The sequence below is a fragment of the Polypterus senegalus genome, chromosome 8 (genome assembly GCF_016835505.1).
Source record: "Polypterus senegalus isolate Bchr_013 chromosome 8, ASM1683550v1, whole genome shotgun sequence".
Classification (NCBI taxonomy): Eukaryota; Metazoa; Chordata; class Cladistia; order Polypteriformes; family Polypteridae; genus Polypterus; species Polypterus senegalus.
Window position 1 is genome coordinate 118,092,378 of NC_053161.1, and position 17,484 is coordinate 118,109,861.

Below are 17,484 nucleotides of genomic sequence, written 5' to 3' on the forward strand. Positions count from 1 at the left end.
AATCCAACAATACAGCTGGGACAATAGTAGCCTGATTCCTTGCAGATTTTTTTCTGGAGTGATCAGCTCCTGAACAGCACACTGCACATGTGAGATTGACACAAGCGTCACTTTCGGATTCATCAGAATCACTTTTGATGTCGCTGTCCGTTTCAATTTCATTGCCTCAAGACAGACTCACTTTGTCATCACTGTTCGTATCATTGTCAAATTAGTACAACACCTTGCCTGCTGAAAAATGTTTCTTATGAGACACCATTATGAGGCTGCGAGATGACATGTCTGCACTGTTGCCAAGGTAACTCTCAGGCCAGTTGCTTACGCAAGACATGGCTATATTATTTCCCAAGCAACACTTGGAACTAACACTGCTGCCACTTTTATAGCCCGAGTAATCCTCGGGTTGAAAGCTTACACGACGTGTCTATGCAGTGGCTCAAGTGATACTCAGGACTAACACTTTCAGCACTGTTTTTATAGCCAGAGTGATGCTCAGATCTGATGCTACGGAGTTTAATGTGTTTTCTATAACTTTGGTTTGGGAAGGCACTATACAAAGAAAGAGGAACATTCAAAACAAACCTAGCACAACTCTGCTAAAAACCATGAAACAGGTGAAAGAAAAATCCAGAAGGAATGCAATAAATTCTTCAAACAATAGTGAACACTATTATAATGAATTATAAACACATGACAAGGACTTTAATCTCTGAAAACAATGTTCTTTACAGGTAAGTATTTGGAGGAGATAAGCACTGGTCAGGGAGCCTCCCAAAAATGTAACTGTAACTCTAACAGAATACACAATACAAAAATTGTCTGGGTGTTTCTAAACTGAAGTGGAATGAATACGTGTCTTTGCATGCATAAAGGCAACCTACTGTACATTGTGTCAGCCTTGCATCCAGGCCTGATTTTGCCCCGCTTTCACAAATTTGTAATGAACTAAACAGACAAATAAAAATTGACGGATTATTGGATATATGTATAAGATATATATGTCTAAGAATACACTATTATTTCACAGCAAATTGATTAAGGATATTACCTAAACTGTGCAATTAAACAAATAATTTCACATGTAAATACAGAGCTCTACATTCCTTTAGCTATGCAGATTTAAATAAATGACTACATAAATTAACCCACTACAGTGAATTTTAATGTGTATTTATTTTTAATTTATAAAATACAACCCGCAGAAATAAATATTTGTTGGAGGTTGAAAGATCTCTATTTTATTCATAGTAAACATAACTTTATACAGTAATATAAACTTGGCACAGTATTATAAATTAAACTTATGATTGGTAGGTGCCTTAATTAAATCTGTTCTATTTATGCAGACAAAATAAAATTGTTCTATTTAAACAAAAACTTCAATAAGTGTTATATATTTATTCTAATAAAATAGGATCTTATTTAATTATGCTCTCTTAACTTAGGTTTGAGTTTCACCATTCAGTTAGAAACAGGAACTCAGCATGTAACAGCTTTGTGTTGCCCAGCTTTAAATTCCCTTCTGCATGAACAATAGCAGCAAGACCAAAAAAAGATTCCCTGGAAAACCCAACAGGGATGCTGGGCAGGAGAGGGATGTCTATCTGATCTAGATATAACCAAGACGAAGGAGGTGCCATCTGTGTGCCATATATAAAGGGCTGGAATTCTTCTGCTCTGATCTGATATCGAACTTCTTCGAACCTGCTGGACTGAGGGTTTTTCTTTAATACGGTGCATCTGAGAGCTCTTCCTCTTTGGGAGGGGTACATTGAACAATGCCAGAACCCACTAAGAAATCAGGTAGGTTTTAATAAAAGAATTCTAAAGATTAAACAGAAAAAATACCTTTTAAGTAGTGCTTATGCAGATCTGTATTATAAAAAAATATGCCAGTTGCATAATGGAAATAGAGGTTCAAAGATGTCAGACACTAAACTAAATTAAGCCAACTTGCATGTCATTATTATTTCTGCTTAGCCACAAGAAATTGAAAAGTAAGTGGATCCAATGCATTTTACTTGTATGTAATTCAATACAATTGTGCAATTAGGTGTACTAGGATTTAATGAATTAAGATTCATTTTTATACTGCATTTCATAGTAAGCAGGGTAACAAGACATTTACAAAGGAAACATGAATAATCTCATAATATAAAATCAAGAAACTATAAGATTGTCACTTAGCATAATTCCCAGTTACTGTTACAAATAAGTTTCCTGAAGATCAAATTTCTGGTTCTTAAATACAGCTGAACCAGCTTAGCTTCATAATGATTTGTGTAAAAAATGAATTGTGGTGATAAATGGTAAAATAAAATTAAAGAACTTGTAAATTATACCATCTAAAAGAATGGAACAAGTATTGACACCAAAACCATGTAATAAATGCAGCATAGCTTTCTTCACAAGAACAAACTTAAGAATTTAAAGGCACTATTGTCTTGCTGTAGCACATGTCTCTTTATAATTATTTTGCATAATCTTATTATCTTTAGAGGCAGAGAACTGTATTTTCAAATTCTAATGAAAGACACTATATTTAAAGACTGATTTGTCAGAAATATCTTTTGGTCCTATTTCATTATTTATTCACTGGCTTATTTATAGGTTTCTATTCCAGAGTCCCATGATGCTATTTAATTTTATTTCTACAAGGGCATCCTTTCTGTTTACATAACTACAAAGAGAAAGTGTCCAGGTGAATGCAATCTGAGAAACGGTGATGACATGACAGCAACTGTACTTGTTTAAAAGCAAAAATATCCGCTATATGCGTGTGATGATCAAACCTACATAAGGAAGAGGGTGCAAGCAGGCTGGTGGGTGCTCATTCACTGAAAAATGTCTCAAAGGGCAAAATTCTTTGGTTCATCTGACGGCAGCTAACAAGCAGACATCATGCAGCTTTCCAGCACTATTTGTCTCACCCATGTAGCAGCAAGGTTTCAAGTGTCATCCAAGACCTCATTATGGAATTTGTGTTGACAGCCCTTGATCTCTACTCTCCCTCATCCTAGCTGTTGGTGGCTGTCAGGGACCAATGAATGATGGTGGCCTGACTTGGATTAAACTATAGCACCATAAATAGCCACAACATATGTGTTTATTAATACAAACAGTTTATTCAACAGCTGGCCCTGAGCCCAGTCTCTGGTCTGTGGCCAATATTCATGAAAGCAGGCCTTGTATTCTTTTTTTCTGCAGTATTGTGATACTGTATATACTGCCAGTGAACAAATGTATTCTGCAAATGGATTTTTGTCATGATGCAGCAACCCTAGTCATTAATCTGAAAATGTAAAGGTGTGAAAGTATTTTAGATTATACCTTTAAAATCCATAGTGCCCCACTAGTGCTACTAGTCATTATATTTTGTACATCACTTAAAAGTGTGAAGCAGCATTCAAACTTTGAGCATATTTAATAGAACCCAGAGCCTGGACCTTGGAGTACTTTCTACCTGAAGTTTGCTTCCAAACTTAACGGGTTAGTGCCATCAACGATTCCATTCTCTTTCCACAGTATATATCTCAGATTTGCTGACAACCTGATATAAATGTGTCTCTGTATGAGGGTCCACTGCCCTGGCAGTATGTGAAAATTGCAAGAGGAAAATAAGTGGACAAATGGATATAATGTACTTTAAAAAGACAAACAAATGTTGCAATTAAAACAGCTACATCATATTTTAAAAAGGCAACTTCCATTGAGCTTGAATTAAAAAAAAAAATCAGATCAGGTTTTTTTTAGGTTGCTTTTTTATTTCAAAGTTATCAAATATAAATTCTTCACATTATTTCTCTTCTATATGAAGTCATTATATATTTCACCTTCACTGCTTGTGTTGAAGACGTAAGGCTATCTTAATCTCCTCAATACTTCTTCATGTTCCTCCCTGCATTTACAGATTACTGTGCTAGGACAGGCATACAGCGATAAAGCTGAAATTCTGAGCGATACAGCAGGCTTTAATTCCTAGGCTGGTCACCGTCGTCTCTGTTGAGTTTGCATGTTCTTCAGATATTCCCCTGGGAACTCTGATTTCCCCCAAACTTATAATATTCATGTGTTTATCAAAATGGTAACTGTAAATATATCTGATTTGACAGAGTGCGAGTTTCCCCCCAGTGGACTGCTTTCTTGTTCAATGTTAGTCCTTCTCTCGTGCTTCATGCAACTGGGATCACCAATACCTTGTAAAGAAAAAAATGAGGTCATAAAAAGGATAGATTTACTATTTATTTATGGAACTCTCTTGGGCTTTCAGTTACAAAGAAACAGAAGTAGAAGGGCCTAGAAGAATGTGTTGGCAGCTCTGCACAAATTTATAGCAGAGAGTGCCAAGGCCAAGGTGAAATGACAAAAAGATCGAAGGACATCCAAGTAGGAGACTAATATTACTAGATGTAAAACAATAAAGCCCATAGCGTGCAAAAAAATTCAAAACATAAATCAAAATGTCAAGACTGAGGAAAATTCAGTGGTATCCGGAGCAGAAATAAAACTATGTCACTCTATACTGAAGACTAGATGTGTTTAGATCTTAAGCAGATGAAACAGTCTGAAACTTAGAATTCACACAAAACAGCACTAGACAGCAGGCTAAAATAAGCAGTGACTAAATGACTAATTAGACATGGATTAGCTCAAGATGTTGTCTAGCCATTAGAAGGCCATGAAATGTTAGCTCAAGAGCTGGGTCGGCAGTCAAAGGTTGCCCAAGTGTGGGGTGACACCATGATACAAACACCAGGTAGAGCTACATCACTTTTTTGGTGGAGTTTAAGCCTTCTCTTTTTTCTCAAAGCATCCATGTGTTTGAGTGGATCCCTAGCATACAGGCACTCATTTAGGGTTGATTCCTGCCTTCTTGCTTGTCAGTCAGTCAGTCAGTCATTGTCCAACCCGCTATATCCTAACACAGGGTCACGGGGGTCTGCTGGAGTCAATCCCAGATAGCACAGGGCGCAAGGCAGGAACAAATCCCGGGCAGGGCACCAGCTCACCGCAGGACCCACACACACACCAAGAACACACAGGGGACAATTTAGGATCGCCAATGCACCTAACCTGCATGTCTTTGGACTGTAGGAGGAAACCCATGCAGACACGGCGAGAACATGCAAACTCCACGCAGGGAGGACCCGGGAAGCGAACCCAGGTCTCCTTACTGCGAGGCAGCAGCGCTACCACTGTGTCACCATTCTTATTTGTTTAATGTTTACATAGCTTCCTTCTGCCCAACTGTATTTCCTTCATGGAAATGTATATTTTTGTCATGTTTTGTATACTATTTGGCCAATGTTTGTATTTAATTTGCTGCAAACTGTGTGCCCTGAAGCATACAGGAGTGAGACTACCTATCCTGCTCTTGCTGCAACTGGTTTCTGGGACACCATAATTATGAGATGAACAATAGTTGGGCTAATACAAGGGGAACCTCGTGGCAGACCTGTCCATACAAAAAAGAAAAAAACACAACACACAAGCATGGCACAAATAAACTAAAATGGTCCATTCGTAACTAAAATAAATATAGTAAGGAATGAACACAAAGAAAATACAAAGTACAAATGAATATGGGTAAAACAACAATGCTTTGGTCTTTCTGAGTCTCCCAAACAGCTGTTGAATTCCCATCTTTCTTTCTTCCTTCCTTCCTTCTCTCTCTCTAATCCTACCGTTCCTCCCCATATATTGAGCATTTGGCTCACTCTTCTCCCAACTCTAAATTCAACAAGCCCCTGTGAAGCATCTAGAAAACTCATGCCATTGGGTCAAAGTGGCCTTCTACTACTATTTGTTTTAAAGACACCAGGCTAGGAATCCTTTTAGTAGTGCCTAGTTTGCCTGCAGCTTCCCATTGGATTTAAAAGAACAGGTCTTCAAAGTAGTTTCTACTTGTCAGCTATTAGGGGGACAGAACAATCCTCTATTTTCCATGCACCCTCTAGTGGACACGAAGTATTGAAAACTTGACGTTTCTCCTCAGTTACTCTCACTATAATTAAGTGATGGGGGAGGTTTAGGGTTATTCCCTACTTGCACCCAGGTCATATCTCTCTCTCTCTCTCTCTCTCTGTCATGACAAGGTCTCATTCTAATGCCCCTGTAAACAACACAACATATATAAAAGATAATGTCTCCTAGCAGACTTTGATTTCCCTCATTGACATGAGACCAAGGTACGGCAGAGAAAGGACTGCCACTAGTTTCTGTTTAATGGTCCTTAAAGTAACCCATTTTTTGTTGGCCTCAGGAGACACAGCTCCTCCTCTTCAAGGAGGATCACTATCATTACCCTCACAAGCCTTTGAGCCACGCCAACATTCTTCTTTCTTTTACCAGGTCTGACCTACCACGCCACTCCTTTTAAGCTCCTTCAGTGTGCGTGGCTCCACCTTCCCCCTTGCAGCATCTCATCTGCCTATTCTCTCACAGGTTGATTTGGTACATTGTTCCCCTTCTTTTAAGGGCAAAGGGATAAAGTAGCTGGGAGCACATTCCACCACTGAATATCTGAGTGGCATGGTGGAAGTTTCTCTGACCTATTTATCTAGCCTTCACAACTTACAGTATCCCTTGTCAAAATCACTCAGATCCTTACGCTTACACATTTTCCTGTTTCCATCATGTTAACATCACTGATTGTTCACTAATATACCCCCTTGACAGGTGCCAATGTAACAAGATCATCAATGCTATTCACTTGCCCTGTCAGTGCTTTTAATGTTGTGGCAGATACAGTACAGGCCAAACATTTGGACACACCTCCTCATTCAATATGTTTTCTTTATTTTCATGACCATTTACAGCACTCCATCACTCTCCTTCTTGGTCAAATAGCCCTTACACAGCCTGGAAGTGTGTTTGGGGTCATTGTCCTGTTGAAAAATAAATGATCGTCCAACTAACCTGACTTCTGCACAACACAACTGCTGGTCCCAACCCCATCGATAAAGCAAGAAATTCCACTAAATAACCCTGTGAAGAGAAAACCATTTCAGGTGACTACCTGTTGAAGCTCATCGAGAGAATGCCAAGAGTGTGCAAAGCAGGAATCAGAGCAAAGGGTGGCTATTTTGAAGAAACTAGAATATAAAACATGTTTTCAGTTATTTCACCTTTTTTTGTTAAGTACATAACTCCACATGTGTTCATTCATAGTTTTGATGCCTTCTGTGAGAATCTACCAATGTAAATGGTCATGAAAATAAAGAAAACACATTGAATGAGGAGGTGTGTCCAAACGTTTGGCCTGTACTGTATATCATACATATATACACACACATATGACAGATAGATTGATACAGAGATAAATACACATGTGCACACACACAAACACACATTTGTATGCTGTGTACAGACTTTAAATTAGCTTTTATTTGGCTTGTCTTTAGGTAAATATCCTTGAGATTGTTCTGTGGGCTATATGTACCAACAGAACAGCATAGTTACTGAAATGTTTTTTGCAGGAAATATGGTCTTATATCTAAAATGGAAGGTTGGTGTTTCAAAATCCAGTGTATCTATATCATCTCCATTTTTACTTGTAAGATTATGTTCAGATTTCTTTTAAACCAACAAATGCATCATTTAAATGAAAATCAATTTTGAACATTTAAAACAATTCTATATTTTTCAGCAAATATAGCATCAGCAGATGATATGCTCTTTGAAATTCTTACTTCAATATATCATTCTAGCCATGATGATAAAAAAAGTCAGACAAGAGTATCCCCATTTCAATTGCATCATCATGCATTTGCCATTCAATGAAGAGGTCAGCTAGCAGCAGCCCTCTCAGAATTTACCTTTTTATTGATGTGTTTTATTCCAGTATTATGTCAAATATGGCTTTGCTCTGCACAACTCTTATGAAGCAGAAAAAGAAAACTGGGTTAATATATACAGAAAGCTATGGGTTTTATTTTTGTTTGATTTTAATAAAATGTTTCAGCAAGCAGTAGCATATGATGGAGGTCTTTGCTTCCACTGTTTTCATTTTCCACGGTTCTAGCCTGTATTGTACAAACAAACAATGAAGGCTTTGCTTCACAAAATCAATGCACTTCATGTATCTTGTTTTTTTGTATTGAATTCTGGTGATGATATAACCTATATAAAATAAGTTTAACACAAAAGCTTTGTATTTTCACAGACTTTCCATATTACAACATTATTGTCTATACATTGTAAGCTTAAGAGTGAGTTCTTAATCACTTGTTAATGCAGTGTATTAAGGAACAGAGATGTATCTATGCTGAATAAATGGTTAATTAAGAATTGTGGAAGCCCAGGATAAGCTTTAGTTTTGTTAACTAAAATCTTTTTTTAAAACATCTCATTAGTGGAGAGTTACAATAATATTTATTCTTTTTCTTGTCAAAGAAAGATTAAAGGGTTCTCCTTAATGTGAAGTCTGCTGGTAATGGAATCCTAATGTTTCATGTAATATATAACTGCACAGACAGATCAGAATTAAATGGACATTTCATTCAAAGATACGTCTTTTCTTTTCAAACATTTAGTGTTGAACAGCCACTCTTCCTGACTTTTAGGCACATACTAAAAAGTACTAAATGTAAGACATAAATAATAAACAGTAAGCTTTTGAGTAATAAGAATTATTATTTTCTAAATGTTATATTAAAGTTAACCATCCATCCATCCATTTTCCAACCCGCTGAATCCAAACACAGGGTCACGGGGGTCTGCTGGAGCCAATCCCAGCCAACACAGGGCAGGAACCAATCCTGGGCAGGATGCCAACCCACCACAGGACACACACACCCACACACCAGGGCCAATTTAGAATCACCAATCCACCTAACCTGCATGTCTTTGGGAGGAAACCCACGCAGACACGGGGAGAACATGCAAACTCCACGCAGGGAGGACCCGGAAAGCGAACCCAGGTCTCTGAACTTCGAGGCAGCAGCGCTACCACTGCGCCACCGTGCCACCCAAGTTAACCATCCATTGGATATTTAATTTTTATAATTTGGAGGAAGCCAGGAATCAGCCCAGAACAAATCACCAGTCCATCTCAGAGCAAAGTCTTGGACACCCCCATACTCCCTCTTATAGTGTTAATAGACATCCACTAAGTGATTGTGGCCCAAATAAATAGAAAAATGGCTAGTCCTATAGGACAAGAGCAAGAGCACCAGGAGATGGAATCATCAAAGAATAGCCATAAGCGCAAAGGGGCAAGTGGCAAAAACCAAAACATGAAATATATAAAAACACAGTTACGATGGTAAAAATCTATAAATTTAAAGATTAAATCAAGATGAAACATAATGTCTTTTGAACAATGTAATCTTGATATTCATCTCCTTTCTTTTCCCGTCCAAATTATTTTGGCTACCTCTATGGGGAGGAAGACACTAAACTTCATACCTTTGTTCTCAAGTTTGCTGCATAGCCTTCACTGGTCTAGTTCAAACTGGAAATACAAGCACTTGATTTATAAAAATATATAAATAAATAAAAAGGTGGTCCTCATTTTAATATAGAAGATAACCTTCAAGCTCCATCGTTAAACTACAGTAGAAAGCTCAGGTTCTTCATGTGGACACACACACACACAATAAAAGTATAGAGAACACTCACTGCAGGACGAATTGATCCAGCCCCTCACCTGAAACAAAGAGTTAATTTTTTTCTAAATAAGAAATTGCATTGATATTATAATAGAAATTTATAAAATAAATTCTTAAGATAACAAAAATTTGACAGAAGCCTAAAATTTATTTTGCACAATATCTGGTGCGACTGTACCCCAGTAATTATTATGGAGGACTATTTCGGACAAAAATAAATAAATACATAAATAAATGCGCAAATAAATAAAAGTATTGTGAAATGTGAGCATAAATAAATAAATGTATCATGAAATGAGAGCATAAATAAATGTGTCACGAAACATGTTTTTTGTTGCTTATTTATTTATTTAATTTTGTCCGTAACATTCCTGCAAACCGTCATGAAATACGACTGGAAATAAAACTGTCACTTTCACTCGTCAAAGTTGAGAGGGTGGGCTCTAACACGCCCTCTAGTTACTGATTGGTGAATCGATAGCACAAGAATTAATTAGAAAAATGCTTACTACTGCCGAAGATATTACGTATTTCAGAGAGAGAATTGAAGATTTAATTACAATGTTGGCGGCCCTTTTAGACTCCGATATAGATGAAACTATTTTTGATATTATCGAAGAACAGGTGGAACGGACTCGACTACACTCCAGTTCAGGAGTTTAATTCCCTGCTCTGGACGTCCATCCTTTGACATTCCAGCTGAGTCAATAGAACACCTTCTGTTATGCAGCTTAAAGTACGACAGATTGCAGATCTGTATGGTGTATCGGAGAAGACGATCACAAGGCGAATGAGCAGTTTGATATACGGTACGCTGCAACGGCTTCATTAGTTTAGGAACTTTGACATGGAATGCCCAAAGCAGCTCCTAAAAAATAAAATTGCTTATCTTATAGCCTATATTCATCAAAATATTATACGTTCAAGGTAGTGTTAAAGCGAAAGCTTTTTTTTAAGGTTTTTTGACAGAATAATTTTTGTTTTCATTTTTTCCAACCTGCTATGTCCTAAAACAGGGTCATGGGGTCTGCTGGAGCCAATCCCAGCCAACAAAGGGCGCAAGGCAGAAACAAATCCCCGGGCTGCGGGGCACACACTAGGGACAATTTAGAATCACCAATGCACCTAACCTGCATGTCTTTGGACTGTGGGAGGAAACCGGAGTACGTGGAGGAAACACAAGCAGACACGGGGAGAACATGCAAACTGCACACAGGGGTACCTGGTTATCGAACCCGGGTCTCCTAACTGCGAGGCAGCAACGCTTAATTTTTGTTTTGTGGTATAGTAGTAAGTTTTTACATGCAGAATTTTTGACAACTAAAAAAAAACATCAATTAAATTAATATTATTAGGTTGATTTAATTATACTGTATTACTACTACAACATTGTTATAATAATAATAATGCAAGATGAAAATATAGTTAACAAAAACAAACATTAAACAACAAACAAATAATACTACAGATTTTTTATAATAAAACTGTTGGTTGCTTTTACGGAGCACACCAGAAACATTCTGAGCGTCGATTGGATGATAACATACATACAAAACCGCAAGATTGTTGCTATTCATGAACTAATTACAGCTATAATGTATGAGTCACATTGCCTAAATACAGTATATAGATCTTGGAAACCTTAATTGATGACTGTATCGACTGTGCCCAGTGGAGCGTGGGCGCCTAGCCAGCCTAGGTCATTCTGACTTTCATGATGCTGAAAATGATTACCATCAGGCCTACTATTTGATTTGTTCGTTTCTGTTTTCCAACCATTGCCCACCAGCGGTTTCTTTTTCTTCTATTGCCATCATTGGAGTTTTTTGTTTTCCCTTCCTTCGCATCAGCTGAACAAATACTCAGATCCATGAACCATGTAGTGATGTCCCAATGCACACTGATGTTTGGGTACCAACTAGCGATACTCTAATTGACCAGCCACCGATTACTGGATTTCCACTACAAAAAAGATTATCAGTGATCAATAAATTGGCTGATAAAAAAAAGATTTTGTCATGCCCCTGCTTTTCCAGGCTTTACAGTAATTTAGTTCCAGCGATCCTTTGCACAAGGTACTGTATTAAGGTAGCTGAGGCTTGTTTTACTAGAGTCAGCTGAAATATTAGCCTTTACGTTAAAGAAAGTGGAGTAATAATCTGAGAAAAAGGAATCAGCAAAATCATCTTGTGTAATCACAACAAACAGTAAGTAAAGCTAATTTAATGAATTCAGACCTTTTGATTTTGTCCTTTAAATTAAAATGGATACCGTTTGAGTTTGGACAGCAAGTTTGTTATAAATGCAACAGCCTACGTTTTTTATTAAAAAAAAGATAAAGGCAAACTTACTAAACAATACACTTGTTAGCCTAAAAGAAAAATGTATCTTTTACTTATAAACTTGAGCAGCATATCAATTTTCTGTCTTCTCAATAAAGAACTTGTGAATATCTGATACATTTGTGACTTTTTGTAGCTTTTTACTGTGTTAATTATTTGTTGCTGTGTGTCATACAGTATACAGTAAATTTTGGTAAGAAACCAATATTGTATCATTAAAATGGTAATCCATATTTATAATTACATGTCAAGGATTATGACTGTCTAGCTGATCATAAATGTATACTTTAACAGTAAAAAAATGGTGAAAACTACATTTTAAATAAGACTTATTTCAGATAGGTACATTACAGAAAAACATCAAAAATATTACAGCTTGTAATTATGAGAAGCATTTTATTTTCTGTAATGTATGTATTATGGAAAAATATTTTAGTACATATTTTATTAGTGTACATTTTAAGGAAATTGTACTTGACTATTTTATAGTCACAGAACAATAGCGTACAGGATTTAGTTTTGGTAATAAAAATTAACAATTAACACCTGTGGTCTACGGGACATTGGGATTCTGTGTCTGGTTATGCAGGAGCTTAGTGTAAAAAGTTTTTTAAAGTGATAAAGAAAAACAAAACCTGATTGGAACATCCCTATTGCCAACAATCCAAGGAAAGCTAGTACTCCAGCAAACTTAGTCTCACCCCCTTGCCAAATTTGCACTTGGGTCCTAAGCGGAACTTTTTTCTTGGGTCGCGTCCACCCACACTACATTAGTATTTTTTATAAGGGCTTTAATTTGAATTAAAATACATAAATAATCGATAAACAAAAAAGCATGCTTCAAAATTGTAAGTCATTTGTTAATGCCAAGTACTGTTTTAAAATAATAGCAACAAGACATTAGCTAAATCAGTAATGTTAACATTACTGATAAAAGTAATGTCAAAGTTGCTTTTATGGTTCTTTTCCACAATTCAACCAGTAACTAACAAGTAGGCAAAAGAGACTGTGTGTTGGTGAAAGTAACAGATGCCTTCAAAGCAACAACACACCGAGTGCTTCATATGTTGACTAAAGTTAGTAGCGTTTAATAATGCGTAGAGGTCTACAAGGCGATAATAACTAATCCACAACAATGTGTCAACTAAGTACTGCAACATCAGATATATATTAAACACTAGATATCAAAACAATTACACATCTCTTATATATATTTCTATTCTGGTTCGTCCTGCTTCCTCTTCAAACCCGGTCCCCCCCACACGGCATTTTTTGATTCCTATTCCTCCTCTCCAAACCCTTCCCCACGCTGCCTGTGGCCTCCCATACACCCCCATGCCGCTTTTCTCAAATACCATTCCTATTCCTATACCGCGTTCCCCACTTCTCTCTCATGACTCCATTGGTGTCACGTCACCGTGATCTTTCACTTCGGCCACGTCTGCGCCTGGGAGTTTTTTTCCGTAGCCTGCTACAGGAAGGTACTCTCTCGACCATTGCCATTGGTTTCGCTCCTTGCCATTTTTGTTATACTGTTGTTTCCTAAGCCTTTGTTATAAAATGAATGACAGTATCTTCTCTGTCGATGGGTTTTGTACAATGTCATCTGTATTCCGGGATCCGGCAACTGCTTGTTCCTATCAGTGGGTTATTTCTTGACACAAACGGTTGACGAAGGCAATGCACTCTCACTACGACATAGGACAGTAGATTTTGTTGCATCACATTGGGACAGATTTGGAGACGTTCTTCCTGTTATTCTTTACAATGCAAGTCGAGTTATCACAACAAGTCACGAGTACTATCAATACATGGCAACATCTACAGTTTATGGCGGTGAAGCTGAAATTCAAGCTCTTTCTGAGATTAGATCTTTCGACTCATTATCTGCCATCTCCAGCACAATACCTATTCACAACTACGTCTTTCAAGAAGTATTTCTTTCTTCTTGATCTCTGAATTCCTTTCTCACTGTTTTCCATTCCTATTCTTACACCGCCGTATGCTACAGCGGACGTCCACTAGTAATGCTATAATTACTCGAGTACACCGCTGCCTTTAGTGCAGTGGCAATTGATGGCTGAAACTGGAATTGTGACAAATTTAGATTTCTACACACACCTGCAAGAGACCAACTGTCACTCTCTCTTCTCTCGTTCAAACTTTACTTGCCGTTCTTTGTATGAAAATGTGCTATATAAATAAATGTTGTTGTTGTTGTTCTTCTTTCCTTGAACCAAAAATTTGGCTTTGACATTTCAACCTAAGCAAAACAAAAACACACTTATTGTCGTTAAGCAAGTTTGCTGCGCAACATACAATTCAAGTGCGTGAGGACCAGGCTGAACCATTGCGGCTTGAAGGGGGGCGGGTACAACTGAGACTGCAAAGATTGCTACTTTTGGCAAAAATGTTTTAAATGTAATTTCAATAATTATCTGATACAAACAGTCAAAATTATGTTCCAAAATATTTGAGGGCCCCAATCAGTCAAAGACACTCATCTAAACCTCCAAAAATTGGTCCTTCAGTCACGAGCCCCACGCTCATGGCGTAATGTTAGTATACAAAGAAGGCTAAGGTTCGAAACACACGCTCCAACATTCACACTGTTTTTCTCTTTGGCCATCCTAAATTCTTATTGTACTGGCTTTTATCCTCTTGTCTTCTTTTATCAAAATAAATAAAACTAAATTATATGACAGTCATTCTTTTATGTTTCCATTTATTTATCATAGTAATAGTTTCACTTTTAATTTTACTAAAAAATGCTCTTTTTTGTTTTTGCCTTGTAGAAGGGAAAGATGAGAGACCAAACCCAATACCTGAAGGTGAGTAATAGTTGGCCTTTGTACTGTTAGTAGGTGTTTGTTTAATACTGTACTGTTAATATATAGTGAAAATAGTTTTTTCTTTCACTTTTTTCACTTCTGTTTTCACTTCTTTTTTCAAATTTAAATGAAATAAGACAATGTGGCTTAAGAAGAGAATTGATTTTTTTAATCATACGGTAATAACAGCATAGTTTTGTGCAGACTCTTAATAAGTTGTGAATAAAGTGGACTGTGTGGTTCTTAGTACACTTCAGAATTAACTTCATTTTTAGATGCACTAATGATTTTAATTTAATTTTCAAACCAAATAAAAAGGAAAAAATACAATTCCTATTGTCTCCAACAGTTGGTCTGGTCAACAGTCTAATTACAGAGTAAAAGATACAATATTTTGTCTTTATGTCTTATGGTTAGAGCCTGGCCTCCAATGGGGGAGTAAAAGCATTCATCGTGCTCTTAGGTGCAATAATATCCACTTGCAGAACCACAGCACCATTTGGGTGAAGAACGGGCCAAGTGGTGTGTCTTTTAAAAAGATTTTTTTTTTCTTGTGAGAAGCTGTGAAGTCCAGAACTGGAAGAGTATGTTGTTCTTTGTCATTTTGATTAGCTTTTGTCTTTTGTGAGGGTGCCTTCAAGTACCTTGGAAACACACTTTTGAAGAAAGTGGTAAAGCAGGGACATTCATCATTACCTGCTAGATAATGTAGTTTCTACAGTACATATGAAGGAAAGCCAGCTAGCTTCTGGCAAAGTCCCTAAATTGCATGTATTTAAAGAATTGTTTTGATGTGAGGCTATATTCGATCATTAATTGTTTAAAGGATTCAAAATATACTGTCTATATGAAAAACATCTAAAAGTCTCAATACAGTGCACCTTTCATTTGTATTTAAAAATGGTGAGAATATATAATTTTCTGGTATGAGTGTAATTTATAGTAGCAACTCACACATAAAATATCTTCTGCATTGATGCCATACTCAAAAACCAAAGGAATTCAGCTTAGTTGACAGTAATTAGTGATCATGACTAGTGCACAGAGCAGAGTGAGAGTAGAATTGTTTTCTTATGGCCTGCTAAACTAGTAAGCTTTAGGTTCTTCCTAATTGGTAGAGAAAGCTATGAAGTGCGGCCTCCCCAAAGCTTTGGGCTTGCAAGAATTATTTTTCTACTTGTGGTCTGTTTTACTTTTAAATTCACAAATTTATTATTGTGTCCAGAATTTAGAATATTCATTTTAAGTGTTTATTTTCCTGACTAATATGGGATTGCACTATGGCCATCTGATAGTGTCTTGTTTTAAACTTTCTGTCAGGTTGCTAATATTAAATGTGAATACATTTTAAAGTCATAATATGATTGTGACTCTGAAGTATGTGAGCCGTTTCAAGGCAGTTAAACAAAGCTGGTCAAATATGTTCAAGACTGTCACAAATATCACAAGTCAATAAATGATGTGTTGCTCTTTCGTTTTCCGTTTTTGTTTTGGTCTTTTTTTTCCATTATTTCTTTACTTATTTGTTTGTGAGGTTGTCTTGCACAACCAATTTGGAATGGGTTGATATGACAAAACACATTATTGGGGGCATGGCTTGTGGTATCATTGGGTTATGGTCACATAGTGATGGCAGCCATCTTTAAGAGTATGCTGTGTACTTAGTAGGTGTCTGGATTTTGTTCTAAGTAAGGTCATATCAGCAAGAAGAAGCCACTTTCTCAAGTAATTTTATTTCTGCTTTAGGTTTTGATTTTGATTTTTTATTTTTTTGCTTTAGTCCTGATTACATGTTTGAATTGTCCTTTTATCTTGAGTTCCAGCTGTCCCTTTAGTGCCTCACATTCTACTCTTTTCATTCACTCCTTTAGAATGTCATTGTTCTTAATTTTTTCTTCATAACGCTAAACATCACAATGTCCTAGTACTCAATCAAACAAATTCTGATAATGTATCAGATATAATGATTTACTTCAAAATCAGTCTAGAGAAAACAAGAGAAAAATAGAAATGCAAAGGAAAAAACACAAAACTAAATTTATAATAAAGATTCAGATAACAGGAAATATCATGAAATTTACATGTTCATTTGGAACCAGGAAGATTTATGGAACTTCTTTAATATATTTAGGACAAATAAAGGTCTATCTATCTATCTATCTATCTATCTATCTATCTATCTATCTATCTATCTATCTATCTATCTATCTATCTATCTATCTGCTGAAGCGAGTGATGAGTCTGGATTTGTAATGTAATGTATCATATCATCAGTTTAAAGAGATATTTTTACTCAATTCTTGTTTTCAATTGCATAAATCTGATAATAATTGAGACAACAGCTAATAAAATTGTCTGCAAAAGGCATCTTGGTTCAGTATTATAAATTGAAATAATCCAATTTATGTTGTTCATACAAAGATACACTTCTGGTAACAGTTTAATCCAGGTACAAATGCAGACAAGGTGAATAAATGTCTCCATTTTGACACTACTAAAGGCATTTTCTTTATAAAGTAATAAGCCTTTAGGAAGGTCTTCTGGTGTATGTGTATATATTAAAAAAATATTTAGAAGATTTCATATGTTTTCTGAGCTTAACAAATACAGCCTAATCTTACAAAAATATAGATGGTAATATCTTTCTCAATTGGGATGCCTACCGTAACACACTCTTGACATGATTAATGACATCCCATT

General features: G+C 36.4%; 1 protein-coding gene across 12 annotated transcripts in view; it reads left to right on the forward strand.

The window, feature by feature from the left end:
- The first annotated feature begins 1,667 nt into the window (after positions 1-1,667).
- Positions 1,668-17,484, forward strand: part of mybpc1 (myosin binding protein C1) — a 137,208-nt gene continuing 121,391 nt past the window's right edge. For 7 of the 12 annotated variants that reach the window (XM_039761698.1, XM_039761699.1, XM_039761701.1 and 4 more), the window contains exons 1-2: positions 1,669-1,803; positions 14,749-14,784. In XM_039761698.1, coding sequence (XP_039617632.1) covers positions 1,779-1,803; positions 14,749-14,784 — 61 coding nt within the window. In that variant the 5' untranslated portion in view covers positions 1,669-1,778. Of the gene's footprint in view, positions 1,804-14,748; positions 14,785-17,484 lie in introns of all 12 variants that reach the window. The other 5 variants (XM_039761691.1, XM_039761693.1, XM_039761692.1 and 2 more) reach the window with 1 other exon arrangement.